At 34.8% G+C, this 15,087-nt stretch overlaps 1 protein-coding gene across 1 annotated transcript in view; it reads right to left on the bottom strand.

Annotated features, from left to right (window-relative positions):
* Positions 1-279: 279 nt before the first annotated feature.
* xmas (RRM_XMAS2 and SAC3_GANP domain-containing protein xmas) overlaps positions 280-15,087 on the bottom strand; it is a 523,534-nt gene continuing 508,726 nt past the window's right edge. Inside the window, exons 26-27 of the mRNA XM_090401436.1 lie at positions 14,202-14,459; positions 280-657 (exon numbers count right to left, since the gene is read on the bottom strand). Coding sequence (XP_090257562.1) covers positions 446-657; positions 14,202-14,459 — 470 coding nt within the window. The 3' untranslated portion in view covers positions 280-445. The remainder of the gene's footprint in view (positions 658-14,201; positions 14,460-15,087) is intronic.

The following is a 15,087-nucleotide window of genomic DNA, read 5'->3' as shown; positions in this document are numbered from 1 at the left end:
TTGCTTCTGAGGATTGGATGGTAATTGGAGAGGGGATTGAATCCTTGCAAAAAGAGAGATGAATTAAGACCACAAACTAATAGTGGTTTAATTGTTGTTCACTAATTAAATAAAAATGCCAAAATTACAAAAATTTTTTGTGTTACTCTCACAATAGAACAGTGGAAAACTAAATACTATGCACAAAAATTAAATATGCAGAAATTTTCACCATAATAACACACACACACACACAGAGAAAGAGATAGACAGACAGATATATATACACACACATTTCATAATTATTTTTATTTATTTTTTAATATATTTACATTGCTCATAGCAACACACATAGACGTATGTATGTAATGTAATATAGAAATCCATGACTCTCAGATCAGAATAACAAGAAGCAAGTATGAAGAAATACACGTGGAGATATCTAAAATAACAATTAGAAAAAAGGCTATTGCTCTAGTAACATTTTAAGTCGCTCTTTATGTAATTCTGATGCTTTCATTTGGGACTGTAATTTGGATGTGAGGTAGGAAATGTCAGATTCCAAGAAAGTGAAGAGAGAGTTCTCAGTACTTGTTCTTGTAATACTGCTCAACACATCTGCTATAGATTCTGGACATTTAGCAATTTTTTCATTTCTTCCATATATTCCTGGACATTCTGCAATCAGAAAGAATGTAAATAGATGCTCAAAATCAGTAAGAGATCAATTTTATAAAACAATTATAGTAAATAATTTAATATTTGGTTAGTATATTTTTATTATATTTTAACTTTCCCTTTAAGGGAATGGACAACTTATACAACTAAAAATGCTAGTGGAGCAACATTTTTATGCACTCATATTGTATTGAAACTTTTTAATTTGTTCCTGTCTTGGAAGAACTAAAAAAACAAAACAAAAAAAAAAAAACATGCTAATCCATATATGACTGTAGCCATCTAATGGCCTTTTTACAGCTTTGAGTATTTATTTGATCACTTACAATAATTTAAATGACATACATTTCAGTAGACAAAGAGAACAAATAGTATATCCAGTATTTTCCAACCATTTAAATGGATCTGGTCAGAGGTTTGCCTAATGAACTTCCACCTTATGCCCTTTGTAAATCAGTTTACTAGATTTTTAAGGTCACTTCTTGCAAGTCACGGTTAATGTCTTTCTCTGTTGAGATTTTTCAATAATGTAGGACTATCCTGGAGACTTTCTCTCACTGACCTTAAATCCTATAAATAATTCTGCTAACAGTACACTCCATTTCTATTCTTTATTTCACAAACCTTCTTATGCTCAAGGAAACCAAACTTCAGGATTTTACATTACCAGTGATTCTGCTGGTAATCTCCAATGAGAAGAAGACAAATATGTCAACTTTAATGCTAACAAAACACAGTGATGTCTTATTTCTTTCAAGGAAGATACACTTCACAACTTTTTACCTCTGATAATGCATAAATATCAGGAGAAGATCAGATTTTTCATATTTGATTGACTTATTCCTTTAGGTTTCTCTAGAAGAAACACATCATCCATTCAAAACTTCTGAGCCTCCAAAAACAAGTTTATACCATTTTCTGTTGGAGACATCACCTGTGCAAGCAGCTGCTAACACCAGATAACAGACAACATCTCTCTCTCTCACACACACACAGAGACCCAATCATACTTTCATAGATGTTTTGCTTTTACTTTACTGCATTTTCGCTAAGTATTTTCTTAAATGTAGTTTCAGTGAAATGGCAATTGTCATTTTCCACTTTCAGGTTCCCTCAAACTGAAGTGTCTTTCTTTATCTTACATCCAATGCTGGTAATGACTAGGGAGCCAATATCTCCCCAATTTGAAGCTGCAGCAATAAAATAGTTCTGTAAGCTGGCCACTACATAGGATAAAAGTGAATAATCCCACTACCATTTTCTTAGTCAGAATGTGCTGGAGTATAGTGGAGCATAGTCTTAGTATAGTGGTATGCAGGTGGGCACTGACCAGGTCATGGACAGGAGACTGAATAATCCTTTTTTTTTTTTTTCATTTCTTTTTTAAATCAGTCCCACACATAGGAGGTACCAAGACCTATGACATGATAGTGCCATGTGTGGGTAAGTGGTTAGAGGAAAGAGATGAATTTGTTGATGCGTTTTTTTGAAAACCTGAACTTTACAGTCATTGCAGAAGACTGTTCCAAAGTGCAGAGGTGTAAGAAATGAAGGCAAAGGATGAGATATTGGTTTGACGAGTTCAGAGTTGAACCATATATGGCATTGACTGCCAGCTGCTCATGTTTGTATATGAGTACAGGAAAGTGGCCAGGTCAGAGAAGCAATGCTTGTGGAAATTCCTATAGAAAAGACATAATGCAATAATAACGGAGCATCTGCAGGAAAGTGAATGGAGAGAGAGAGAGAGTCAGTGAAAAATAAAGGGGGGGGGTCATCAAGTAAGCGAACTGCTTGCTTCTGAATACAAGCAAGCAATTTGAGGGAAGTTTTATGTGCACTACCCCAAAAGTGGGAAAAGTATTATAATTTTGGGAAGATTTGAGTTTTATAAAGTGTTAGCAGTTCAGAAGGAGAGAAGTACTGTTTTGGAATGAAACAATACCAAGATTTTTGAAAGCTCAAGAAGCTATAGACCTGATGTGCTTATACCAGGATAGATTAGATGTGAGAGTTAACCCAAGAGGAGAGAACTAGTACTCGGATGGCAAGAAGAATATTGTCAAAAGTGAAGGAGAGCAGCATGGTTTTTCTTCCTGAAATAAGACAGGAATGTATTTTGGTGGCATTAAAATTCAGCAGGTTATCCTTACCTCACTTGGGAATGAAAAGGAGCTCAGTGTTTAAGACTTGAACTGCAAATTACTGAGCATTACGAGGTTTGAAAATGACAACGAGAAGTGGAGAGTACTGTCATCAGTAAAACTATGAATAGGAAGAGAGAAGATCATTAATGTACAGGAGGAAGAGTGTGTAGGTGACAGCACTGAGCACTGGGGTACACCAGCATTAATTGATAAATCTGATGAAAGGAAACAATCCACTATAACCTACAGTGAAGAGCTAGAGAGGAAGCTAGCAATCCATTTGCAAAAGGGAGGAGGAATACCTTAAGATGGTAGAAGGCCATGATGCCAGACTTCATCAAGTGCCTTGGAAATATCAAGAGTGATCACTTGAGTTTCTCTGAACGGTTCCACGGCCTGTGTCCAGAAGTGGTTGAGGTTGGCAAGATCTGTTGTGAAATGCGAGTTGCACAATTCCATACCGTTGATTATTAAATAACTAAATATTATGAAATTAATGAAGCAGTTGGCTATTGATGACCTTTTCCATTATTTTTTAGAGTAATGAGGTCAGAGCAATAAGGCAATCCAACATTGGAATGGAAATGAAGACAAACTATGAAAAATTAACATATTCTAGTGAAAGTTCCTATGAAGAAACTAGGGAAATGAGGAATATAAGAGAAAACAGAATCCCAGCAGCAGCTTCATATCCCCCTGAATTTTTAATATTGAAAGAGAAACAGTGGCTAAATATTTCTACAATGGGCTTGAGTTATACAATCAACCATTCTTTAAGGAAGAACTAAAAAGAGCTCTTTTACTGTCTCACCCAAGTGGAGTAGGGCCTGATGATATCCATTATGAAATGATAAAACATATAACATCTTCTATGGATTTTCTTCTCTTAATATACAACAGAATACTTGCAGAAGAAGAGTTTCTGGATTCTTGGCAAGAGTCAGTTGTCACTGCTATCCCAAAACCAGAAAAGGATCTCACACAAGCAAATAATTATTGACCTACTGCTCTGACCAGCTACATCTGTAAGATATTGGAGAAAATGGTTCATGCCAGACTTCTCTGATATTTATTATGATCTTCTTTCCAATATGCAATGTGGTGTTTGTAGACATTATTCAACTTTGGACCATTTGGTCCATTTAGAAACTTGCCTATATGTCAACAACTGCAAAATTGACTGTGCCCACTTCCATGGGTTTTTAATAACTGGTTCAGGTTTTCAGCAGAAAAAATTGTTGCTTTGTACATTCCTATCAAAAACACTCTTCACCTTGATCCTGAGTTAAAAATTGGACAAATCCTTATTCCAATAGCAACATAATCCAAGTTCTTGGGACTTGTTTTTGATAGAAAACTTACATTCCTTGCAGACATTCGTCAATTAAGAGAAATGTGCAAGAGAGCATTGAATATCTTTTACACTCTATCCTCTACTAAATGGGATGTGGATCCATCTTCACTGCTTTGTCTTTATCATGCACTTATACATTCAAAGCTGGATTATGTCTAAGTCTATGGTTCTTGTAGATAAGCTTATATATTGGTTAGACATACTTCTAGTTTTTTAGGAAATGACAATGCAAACTAAATTATTAATTATAAAAACTTTAATTAATAATTACCTATATTTTGGAAATGTTACATTGCTATCTTCAGGGGTTCCTCTCTCTTAGGAAGTGACTAACAGACTAAAACCTTTTACCCCCCCCCCCCCGAATATATCGGCTGCCAAAAGTCCATAAGCAAAATGTACCATTACGTCTAATTGTGGATGGCACTGATTCCCCCAAAATACAAATTAGCCAAACATTTAGCCAAAGCACTCAGACACTATACTGGCAACACACCATCACACATAAAAAACTCAGCCCACTTCAAAGCCAGTATAGAAAACCTCCCACCACAACATACTGACATAATGGTCTATTTTGATGTCTCCTCCTTATTCACCAATGTCCCACTCAAAGATACCTTAGACCTCAGCCAAGCCAAATTTCATCCCGACATCTCAGCCCTATTTCAGTTCAACATGAACTCAGGCTATTTCATTTGCAAGGAAAATTCTACAAACAAATAGAGGAGACAGCCATGGGTTCTCCACTCTCTCTCTCTCTCTCTCTCTCTTCACCCTCCATCCCTGGTCAACTTCTTTATGGACACCTTTGAAGAAAAAGCCTTAAACTCTGTCCCACATAAACCCACTGTTTGTCTATGTTATGTGGATAATGTGTTTGCTATTTGGCTGCATGGACTGGACACACTCCACAATTTCTCAACACACTTAAACAATCAACACCCAAGGCTACAAAATAATGGAATATGGACCTGACTCAATAAAGATCTACACAGATGGCTCCAAAAATCCAAATGGCAATTCCTGGAGTGGCGTACTCATCTATGGCTCTCATAAAATAGAACTAAAAACAACTAACAGTATTGGATGCAACTCATACCATGCAGAATTAATAGCCATTAACATAGCACTGCAATATTTGGACAAACAAAACCCGAAAGAGTTTATATTTTTCACGGATTCCTTAGCAGCCCTTCAAGCTATTAAGAACTGCTACACTAGCCATCAAGAAATACTTAGAGACATAGCAAAAAACATAAACAAACTACATAAGAATTCCGAAATAATCTTCCAATGGATCCCATCCCATGTGGGATTAATTAAAACAAAACTGCAGATGAAATAGAAAAAATGGCCGCAACATCAAGTGATACCACAGATTTCGATCTTTTTAAAGCCACCCAAAAAGAAAACATAAAAAGAACAATTCTTTAGGACATGACTCACCACTGGTACTCAGCAGAAAATCCAGGAGCTACCATCAGCTCCAAGTTTAATCGCAGTGCCACTACCATGATCTCTTGCCTCAAGACCGGCCACACAAGACCAATCAAGTTTAGCAATGGCATAAAAGTCTTCTCCACCTGCAAAATCTGTAACATCGAGGAAGCATCACCAATGCATTTGCTAAACTGTATGAATATTTCCAAATATGAACTCTATAACAACCCAGAAAAGGTGCTGTATAAAATACATGAACTTGACCTCTATGATCTGGTGTAATAATACCATGGGATAAAAAAAAAAAAAAAAAAAAAAACCAAGGATCCAGTTTACCTTGGAAAAGGAAAACAATAACAGTCTCCTTTTCCTAGACACTGTGATCACACGCCAGCCAGATGGATCCCTGGCTTTCTCTATTTACAGAAAACCTACACATACAGGTAGATACGTTCACCAGCAGTCACACCATTCCCCATCCCAACAATATAGGATTATAAAAACCCTATATAACAGGGCAAAATTAATCAGTTCAGATAACAATGCCCTAAACTACTGAACTTAACCACATCATTAACACCTTCTCAGCCAATGGCTACAGCCCCCCAAAATTCCAAAAAATATTAAAAGCAGTTAACCACAACCCTCCTCCCCCTTCATAGCAGAGATTACTCAAATCTATCACATATCTATCTATGGATGTACCCCTCCAAAAAAAAACTAACAAAAATCCTAAGAAAACATGATCTCACAACTTTTACAAACCACACAAGAAATTAGCATCTCTTATCCACTCCACCAAAGACCAGCCACTTCCCCTAGACTTACGTGAAGTATACCAGGTTCCTTGCAGTTGTGAACTGTTCTGTTATGGCCAAACAGGCAGGAGAGCCAATATCAGGATATCCGAACACAAGGACTACATCAGGTTAAAGTTGCCCACTCAGAACTTGTTGTCCATGCAATAGACACCCACCACAGAATACGCTGGAAGAAGGCCACTTTATTACACTGCAGCAAGTATAAGTATGAAAGATTATTCCTTGAATCAATCTCAGCTCTAAAAACTTTCCAAACCCCAACCAATTTAGGTGCATAAGACTGTCCCAAATTTGGGAAGCTTACATTCTAAGATCATCTGCCAACAGCCAAAACAACCCAATTTAGACAACTAGGGACACTTTTTTAGGACTGAATTCAGTTGCCTTTCTTCAGCCTCATTTGCTTAGTGTGAATGCCTGCATGCACATATCATTGCCGAAATATAGGTAATTATTATTTAAAGTTTTTATAATTATTAATTTTGTTTACGTTGTAATTTCCTAAAAAAAATGAGAAGATCAAACATCATCGACTCAAAGTCTTTATGTTGAAGCAAATGAACTGGCTCTATCACTTAGATGGAAACAGTTGTCTCTTAATTATGCCCTAAAAATAAAGTCACTTCCACAGCATACTATGTGGATTAGTGTCTTTTCTCTGTCTTGAGAAGCTCAATATCACGCAGACATCACACTGCCATACATCCTTTTGGTATGTGTGTTAAAGAGGCTATTCAAGCTGTTGGCATGAATGTTGACAACATTGCCTGCATCAAACAAACAGCATCCCTCCATGGCAGGTTTAAACTCCATCCTGCAACTTTTCATTTTATCAACTACAGAAGTCTCATACTCCGTCATCTGTCTACCTGCAATTCCTTAATGCACACAGAGTAGCCTACTCTGATTTCTTGCTCATCTATACTGATGGTTCGAGAACTGACACCTTTGTTGGCTGTGCTGCTGTTTTCCTGACATGATCTCTAACCAGATCCCACCTGACTGTAGTAATTATACAGCAGAGTGGCATGCCATTCAGCTTACACTTGTGCATATAAAAGAAAACCATAACCATACCGACTGATTGAGTTCTTTACAGGCTATCTCTTCTCCTGTGTGAGGTGTTATACCTGTTGTACAAAATGAAAACCCTTAATTTTGATGTTTGGTTTGCTGGATTACAGCTACATTGGAATTAAGGGAAATAAGTTCTAGATCAGTTCATACTTTTTCGACGTACAGTTTGACAGCACCACATACAAACTACAGACAATTTATAAGGTCAAATGTCGGGTTTATAAGGTCAATTAGTCGGGTTTATAAGGTCAATTAGTCGGGCCTAGCAGACCATGCTCTGGATACCCCTGCACACAGGATCAACTGGAAAAACACAAAAGTACTACACAGAAACCCATATAAATCAGAGAGATTGTTCTTAGAGGCGACAGAAGCCCTAAAACACACTCCAAATCTCAACAAATATGGCTGTATTAACTTGCCGAAGATCTGGGAGACAGTCATATTAAGAAAAAACTAGCACTTTTCTAGGACTCTAGTAATATATGATAGCGTTTTTTTTTTTTTTTTTTTTTCAGATAGAGGGCGCCAAAATCAGGACTCTAGTCTTTGTGTTGCTGCTACAATTTTGGTTAAGTACACCATGTTGTTTTAGTCTCGCGTATTGTGACAAACAGTGTTTTTGTGCTCTGAAGATGCTGGTTATAATACCAGCGAAATATCAGCATCAAGTGAATAAATTAATTATTTACTTAGTTTCTGTGTTCTATTATACTGTTAAAATAATAAACAACATGTTCGACGAACACATAAGTCTGTCCACACGTTTATAAGGTCAAAGCTAACTACACACTAGCAGTTGTAAAATCTCTCATGATATATTACTATGACACTTATCATGTTCATTTTTATATGGTTTTCTAGGGAGATTGCACTTAAAGAAATGTCAATTTTTGTATGTAATAATCTTGTATTTGTAATAAATTAACCATGAGCCTTTGATAAAATAGTGTGGCGCATGACTTCATCATGTCTGAATGTCAATACTTGACCATACATGGAAGTTTCGAGACACGTGCGTATGCACACAATGGAATTCCGAGCCTATATAAGGCGACAAGTCACGAAGGACTTCGTCTTAGGATTTTCACCTTCTCTTTCACATTCTAATTTCCAGATTTTCACATTCTCACCTGCCCAGATAGGAGATATCTCTCCTACCTGGGCCTGCTGTCGGTAATTGAAAAAGAAGCGTCATAGGTTTTTGAGTTTTCTACCTGGGTCTACCACCATGTGAGGTCCGATGTTGGAAATCAAAAGCAAAGAGCTGCACGTTGCTGCCATATTAGGGGTCCTATAGGGCATGGAATAATTGATGACTCAGACAAAGAAGAAATTTGGTGGGAAATCAAGAATGCGACAGGAAGGAGAGAAGTAGAAAAAGGAGCATGTTTGTGTGAACACAAGATTCATGTAAAAGGCAGTGCTGAATGAGAATTGTAAGTATTTATGTATATGATAATTCTGAACAAGAATGTACATCAAGTGTGTCTATTTATGGGTACAATAAGATAATGTAAGTTGATATTGAAATAAGCTTAATCAAGGTATGCTTTATTGTCAGTTTGTGTATATATGACTGGAAGGATATTCTAGATTGTTAATTAGCTTTAAAAGAAGAAAATCTGAACTAAGTTTGAATAGGAAGAACGGAAAATAACTAAGAACTGTAATGCAACTGTGTGTGTGTGTGTGTGTATATATACGCTCTATGATATATACATATCTCTACGCTCCATACTTAGTAAACCTAAAGAGAAACATCTTCCCACTCAGTTTCCAGGAGTCTACAAGATTTTATGTGATTGTGGAAAGCCATACTATGGCCAAACTGCTAAATCCATCCTTTTATGTATGGAAGAACACCGTAGAGATATCTCCTACAACAGGACTAGAGCCAGTGCTCTCTCTAGCCACGTTCTTTTCTCTGTTAACTCAGATGAAGGCCGCCAACACATTGTGGACTGGACACAAACTTCTAATATCCATGCGTGCTATGATGAACTTGAAAGAAAGATTGTCGAATCTAAAGAAATTCCCTTAGATTCTTCCCATATCAACAACAGCCTAAGTTTCAATCTCTCTGATGCACACATTGCCTCTGTTCAATACTGGCGCACTCATGACAGCATGTAGTCAACTTTTATTTGGAATTCAAACTCACATTACTGTTTTCAAAATGTACTACTGTCTTTTGTACTAGTACTGTTAATGCAATTTTTAAGTCTCTGTTATTTTTTGTATATTTCTTTGATTGTGATACCTGAAGAAGTTGATCCATTCAATGAAACTAGTAAACTAGTAGTATCTTTTTAAATAAACCATGTCACTTCTTTATCTCTCAGTATCAGTCATTTAAACTAATTAATAATATTTTCTACCAAGTAAAAATGAACAATCACAATATATATAAGAGCCTGTGTAGCTCGGTGCATGTGGCATTGCACACCACGGTGCTTGACTACACAAAGGAAGACTTCTTGGTTTCGAATCTAGTCGCCGACCAGAGGAAATTTTTCTAAGCCTTTTTTTGACCGGTTCCAAAGTTAGTCGATTTCTGGCATGGGCAAGCGGGTATTTCGTCTCATAAACTCAAGAAAATCGACCGTACAATCCACACTATTTCAGACATTAAATATATTGGGTTAGGCTTAGGGACCATGAGATGGTGGCACTTGTTGAGCCGTCTCTCATCACCGTGTGCCACTTAATTAGTGATAGCCTTGGGCCAGCTATCTCTGATTGGGTACCAGTGGAGATTGAACTGCCCACTCAGTCTCCAAAAGTTAGATAGGGCTAAAAAAAAAGGCCTCGCCTACTCCCTATATGGGAATAAAAAGATGTTAGCTGATTTTATATATATATATATATATATATATGTTTAATATATATAATCCTTTTTGATTTAATTAAATGGTTTGTGAATAATACACTGGACTGAATCTGTCAATGCACAATCCTAAAAAATTCGAACCTGCATATGATAAAGTTTAAGTAATCAATAATTAAGCCATGACTAATTAAAGGTAACGATTAACATAAGAAGGGAATACTAACAATATCTGCTTTGTCTTTAGTTTAAAATCTTATGACCTTGCACTCAATACATAGTATAACTAGCATAGTCTAAATTTTTTATACTACAGAGCAGTGGTGTTCAACCTTTTTTAATATGTGAGCTACTTTTGTATAAAAAGTTATTCGGCGATCTACTCTCTTATATAGATCACGTTCCCTCAACCTGATATCTGATTATGCACAAATAAACAACTAAAAACTTTATTTGTGTATTTAAAAATTTATTTATCACTTTTAATTATTTTAATACAAAAAAAAAAATGTATGTATATATATATATATATATATATATTGGAATAAAATATTTATTTCTCTATTTTGAAAAACCAAAGTTAAAAAAACAACAGATTGATTACAAACTCATAAGTTACAGGAAATGCTGATTGATTAAAAAAAAAAAAAAAGTTAATGTGAAATTTGGCATTGTTTGGACCTCGCAATATTTTCATAGTGTTGATATGAAGAAGTGGCTAATCACAGACAATCATCCAAATGATCATTTGTAATTTGGTTTCTTAATTGATTTTTTATGATGGTCATATTTGAAAAAGCAGATTCTGACCAGTATGTCGATCCGAAACACGACAGAATTTTTTGCACAATATCAGTTAATATTGGGAATTTTTCATGTGCATACTTCCAAATGACTTCATTGTTTATTGATTTTAAATGTAAACTATTCTGAATGTTTATTATCTCAAGTTCTACTTCAGCTTGCTTTATATCAAACAGCCCACTAATTTTATTTGAAATTTCTGTGATGTTCAAGTTTTCTTGAAATGGATTATTGATAAAAGATACAATCGTTTCAGTTTTATTAAAATCTTTAAATCTTGAATTTATTTCTTCCTCAACTAATTTTATTTCACGAACAAATTATTTTAAATCATAGTGAAGCATTTCTTGATTTTCTTCAAAAAATTTTAATAAATATGGGAGATGTCTAAATTCGCAGTCATTTATATTTTTCTTTAATAAAAGTAAGTATTGTTGGAAAGTTTTTATTGAACTTAATATGTCAATTAAATTTTTATCTCTACCTTGTAACTCTAAATTTAAATTGTAAAATTTCGTACAGAAATCCACTAAAAATGATAAGTGTAACAACCATCTTTTATCACTCAATTGTGAATAAATATCTCCTTTTTCATCAAGAAAATTTTTATATCGTTAATTAATACAAGAAATCTTTCTAAAAATTGACTTCTGCTGAGCCAGCGAACATTATTGTACAGCAGAAGTTCCCTATTATCATCTACCCTGTAATTTAAATAACCGCCATTGCAGGGCTTTTACTAAAACAAAATTTACAATTTTAAATGTAATATCCAAAACATCTTTTGTGTTTAATCTTTTACTACGCAGTACTTGTTGCTGAATAATATAGTGGTACGTTAAAAAATCTGGATATTTGTCATAATTTTTACATAATGAAATGAAGCCTAATTTATTACCTATCATTGCAGGAGCACCATCAGTAGTAATAGACACAAGTTTAAAAAGCGGAAGTTTGTGTTTTTTCACAAATTTATCAAATGCCGAAAAAATGTCTTCTTCCCTAGTCCTTCCCAATAATGGTATAATTTTCGAAAGTTCTTCTTTACTTAAATAATCTTGAAATACCATGCGAATAAATACCATTAACTGAGCAATATCAGTGAAGTCGTTTGATTCATCAAATTGTAATGAAAATGCAACACACTGGTGAATGTCTGACATTAACCTGGCCTGGAAACTTTTCTCCAACAATTGGAACTCTTCCTTTCAGCAATTTGAAACCTTGTCTGTGGCCTAGAAGTAGTCTCTCTCTCTCTAGCGACATCTTGAACCGAGAAGCTCCTTTCTGGAAGCAGGAAACTCCTCTCTCAAGCAACGTGGATCCGGTCAGTCTCTGGACCGGGCGGCCTCCTCTCTGACAGCAATTCTGGAACCGGGACCCCTTCTGCTTGCTTCAGTCCATTTTTATTAGGCCTCCTCTGAGACCTCGCATGAAGTTTGGCAACCCCCAAAGAATCGGTATGAGTCTTTCATCTTAAGTTTCAAGTTTGGCATGCCTTTTGTTCTCCTTCACTTTCTTTTGATTGTAAGTTGCCGGCCATCGGAAAGTTGTTTGAACTCTTTCTGACTGACTTCAGAGATGTTTACACTTAGAGCCTGCAAGCCTTTCTCATACTTACAAGTTTCAATAACAATCTTTCTAATGCCGCCATGTACAGCTTTGGCGACAAAAACATTGCCTTTGTTTTTAACACTCTAACATATTCTTATTAAAGCAGTATATACAGTTAGCTTCAAAAGAGTTATTTACAAAAACATCTAATACAAACTATACTGAGACAAACAAAGTTTATTTTTTTACAATATTCACATGGGACTTAACCTAAGTAAAAAATCGATGTAATGTGCTTTGGAATATTTAATATTTAAGCTACAATCGAGTTTTTACACTTTGCTTACAATCATATTCACTCGGCTCACTGTTTGACTTCCACTGATCCATATTAATTCATTTACCCGGACTTATAAGAAAATTACTGATTTCACAATTTTAAAGAAAAATAAATAAACAATAGCCATACACTTAAAGTGAATTAAAAAGAATACAAAATAATGATAAATAAAATATTATGTTTTCAGTTTTAATTAAATTTGTAAGTAAGGAGGAATACACAAGAGATCGACCAAAAATCGCTCCACGATCGACGGGTTGAACACCTCTGCTATAGAGCATAGGATCCAGTAGAAATAACAAAATGACAGCAGCTGACAGTTAAGGCTTAGACCATTCACAAAGTTTTAAATAAGGAAAAACAAAGATAAAGCAGGGTTGAGTATATATATATATAATATGTAATAGAAATGCAGAACGTTTATAACACAGTCATCATGGTAGGAAGCACTGACAAACAAATTACATGATATTAAGCCTGAAATTAAGCATTGGTAGTCTTGCCAAGGCAGAAAGAGAAGAGAAGAAGTTGTTCCTGCTAGGTTCCACATAGGTCAGTGTCATCTTAAACATTCTTTTTTACTGTGGACTGATGACCTATCTATGTGTGAAATGCAACACACTTCTTACCATTTTTCATATTCTGGTGGAGTGCTAGCACTTTACATGTGAGAGGAATGAAATTTTTACCTATATAGCCAAGCCATATATACTCAGTAAAATATTATCAGACTCAGAAAAATTGAATGACATTTTTAACTTTTTACAAAGAATTAATTTATACAACATTTGATTACAAGTTGTATTTATATATAGATACCACACTGCTAAACTTAATTTTTATACATAATATTATTTACTAATTTATCTGTGATATTTATTAACACCTTAAGTACTGCTGTTAAGCTTTGCAATTAATGCATTATGATCTTTGTTGTCCTTGTGCCAATAAACAATAAGCCAACCAATCTACCTTACAACCAGAATCATTAAGCAATGATTACAATAAGAAATTTACTTGAATATCCAGAATGTTGCACATGTTAAAGAAACATTTCATTACCATCTGTTATTATATAATTAAAAACAAAAGTACATTCAAAGCATTTTCTGATTCCAAAATTATAACCGTACAGCTTAATTTTCATAAGACAAAAGAAAGTTATATTCAATACCTGTTTTATTTGGGATGATTTCCCTGTTTATTGCATTATGAAGGAAAGCAGTATATGTTTTTGAATTTCCAAGTTCAGTTTTCAACTTGTTATGTAGTTTAAAAGACAGAGCCTTTGTTTTTCCTTCAGCAGGTGAAAGAGGTAATTGGTGAGAAGATTTCATTTTCTTTGAAACAGGTGTTTCATATTCATCTTCTACTTCTTCTTCACTGTTACTGGTGTGCTTATGCTTTCCATGATTAAGTGAATATATGGGCTCTGAAATTCAAAAAACTTCAAATTTTAATGAACAGTACTTTTCCAATTTTAAATTTAGTTTTAAAACAGATCTCTCACCTATTTTATTATGTTGCTTATTTCTAAAGATAATATCAACAAACTGGTTATGAGAATAAAAATTATTTTCAAATATTCTTGAATGGGAAACAATATCAAATACAGAATGTGAAAGAATTTAATAAATAAGCGACACATTTTAAGCCTACTTTCCCAACAAAGCAACCAGAAGAAAGGAGAGAACTTTTTTTTTTTTCCCGTATAGGCGAGCGTTGACCTTCTTTTCCCGTAATGCTAAACAGAAGGTGTGTTTGTTTTTTTCCCTCGATGAGTCTTTTGACTCCTTGGAGGCCTGAATAATAATAATAATAAATATGTAGCATATACAGAGTCTGTTAAAAAATGTATACACACTTTGTCATCCATGGACTTTTTTCAAAGTTGGATCGAATTATGGTAGCAATGTAGTATGATGGTCTCTCAAAAGATGTCGTTACTCACATGAATACTAGCATAAACATGTGACCAGTAGGACAGTCAAACAAAATGGTCAAGGCACAATTGTTGTTCGAGGAACGCAAGACCATTTTAAAGTGGTATTTTAAATTTG

This window comes from Typopeltis vanoorti, chromosome 12 (genome assembly GCF_054136105.1).
Source record: "Typopeltis vanoorti isolate ZY-2024b chromosome 12, IOZ_Tvanoo_1.0, whole genome shotgun sequence".
In the NCBI taxonomy this organism is placed as follows: Eukaryota; Metazoa; Arthropoda; class Arachnida; order Uropygi; family Thelyphonidae; genus Typopeltis; species Typopeltis vanoorti.
This window is presented reverse-complemented; position numbering and strand designations above follow the sequence as displayed.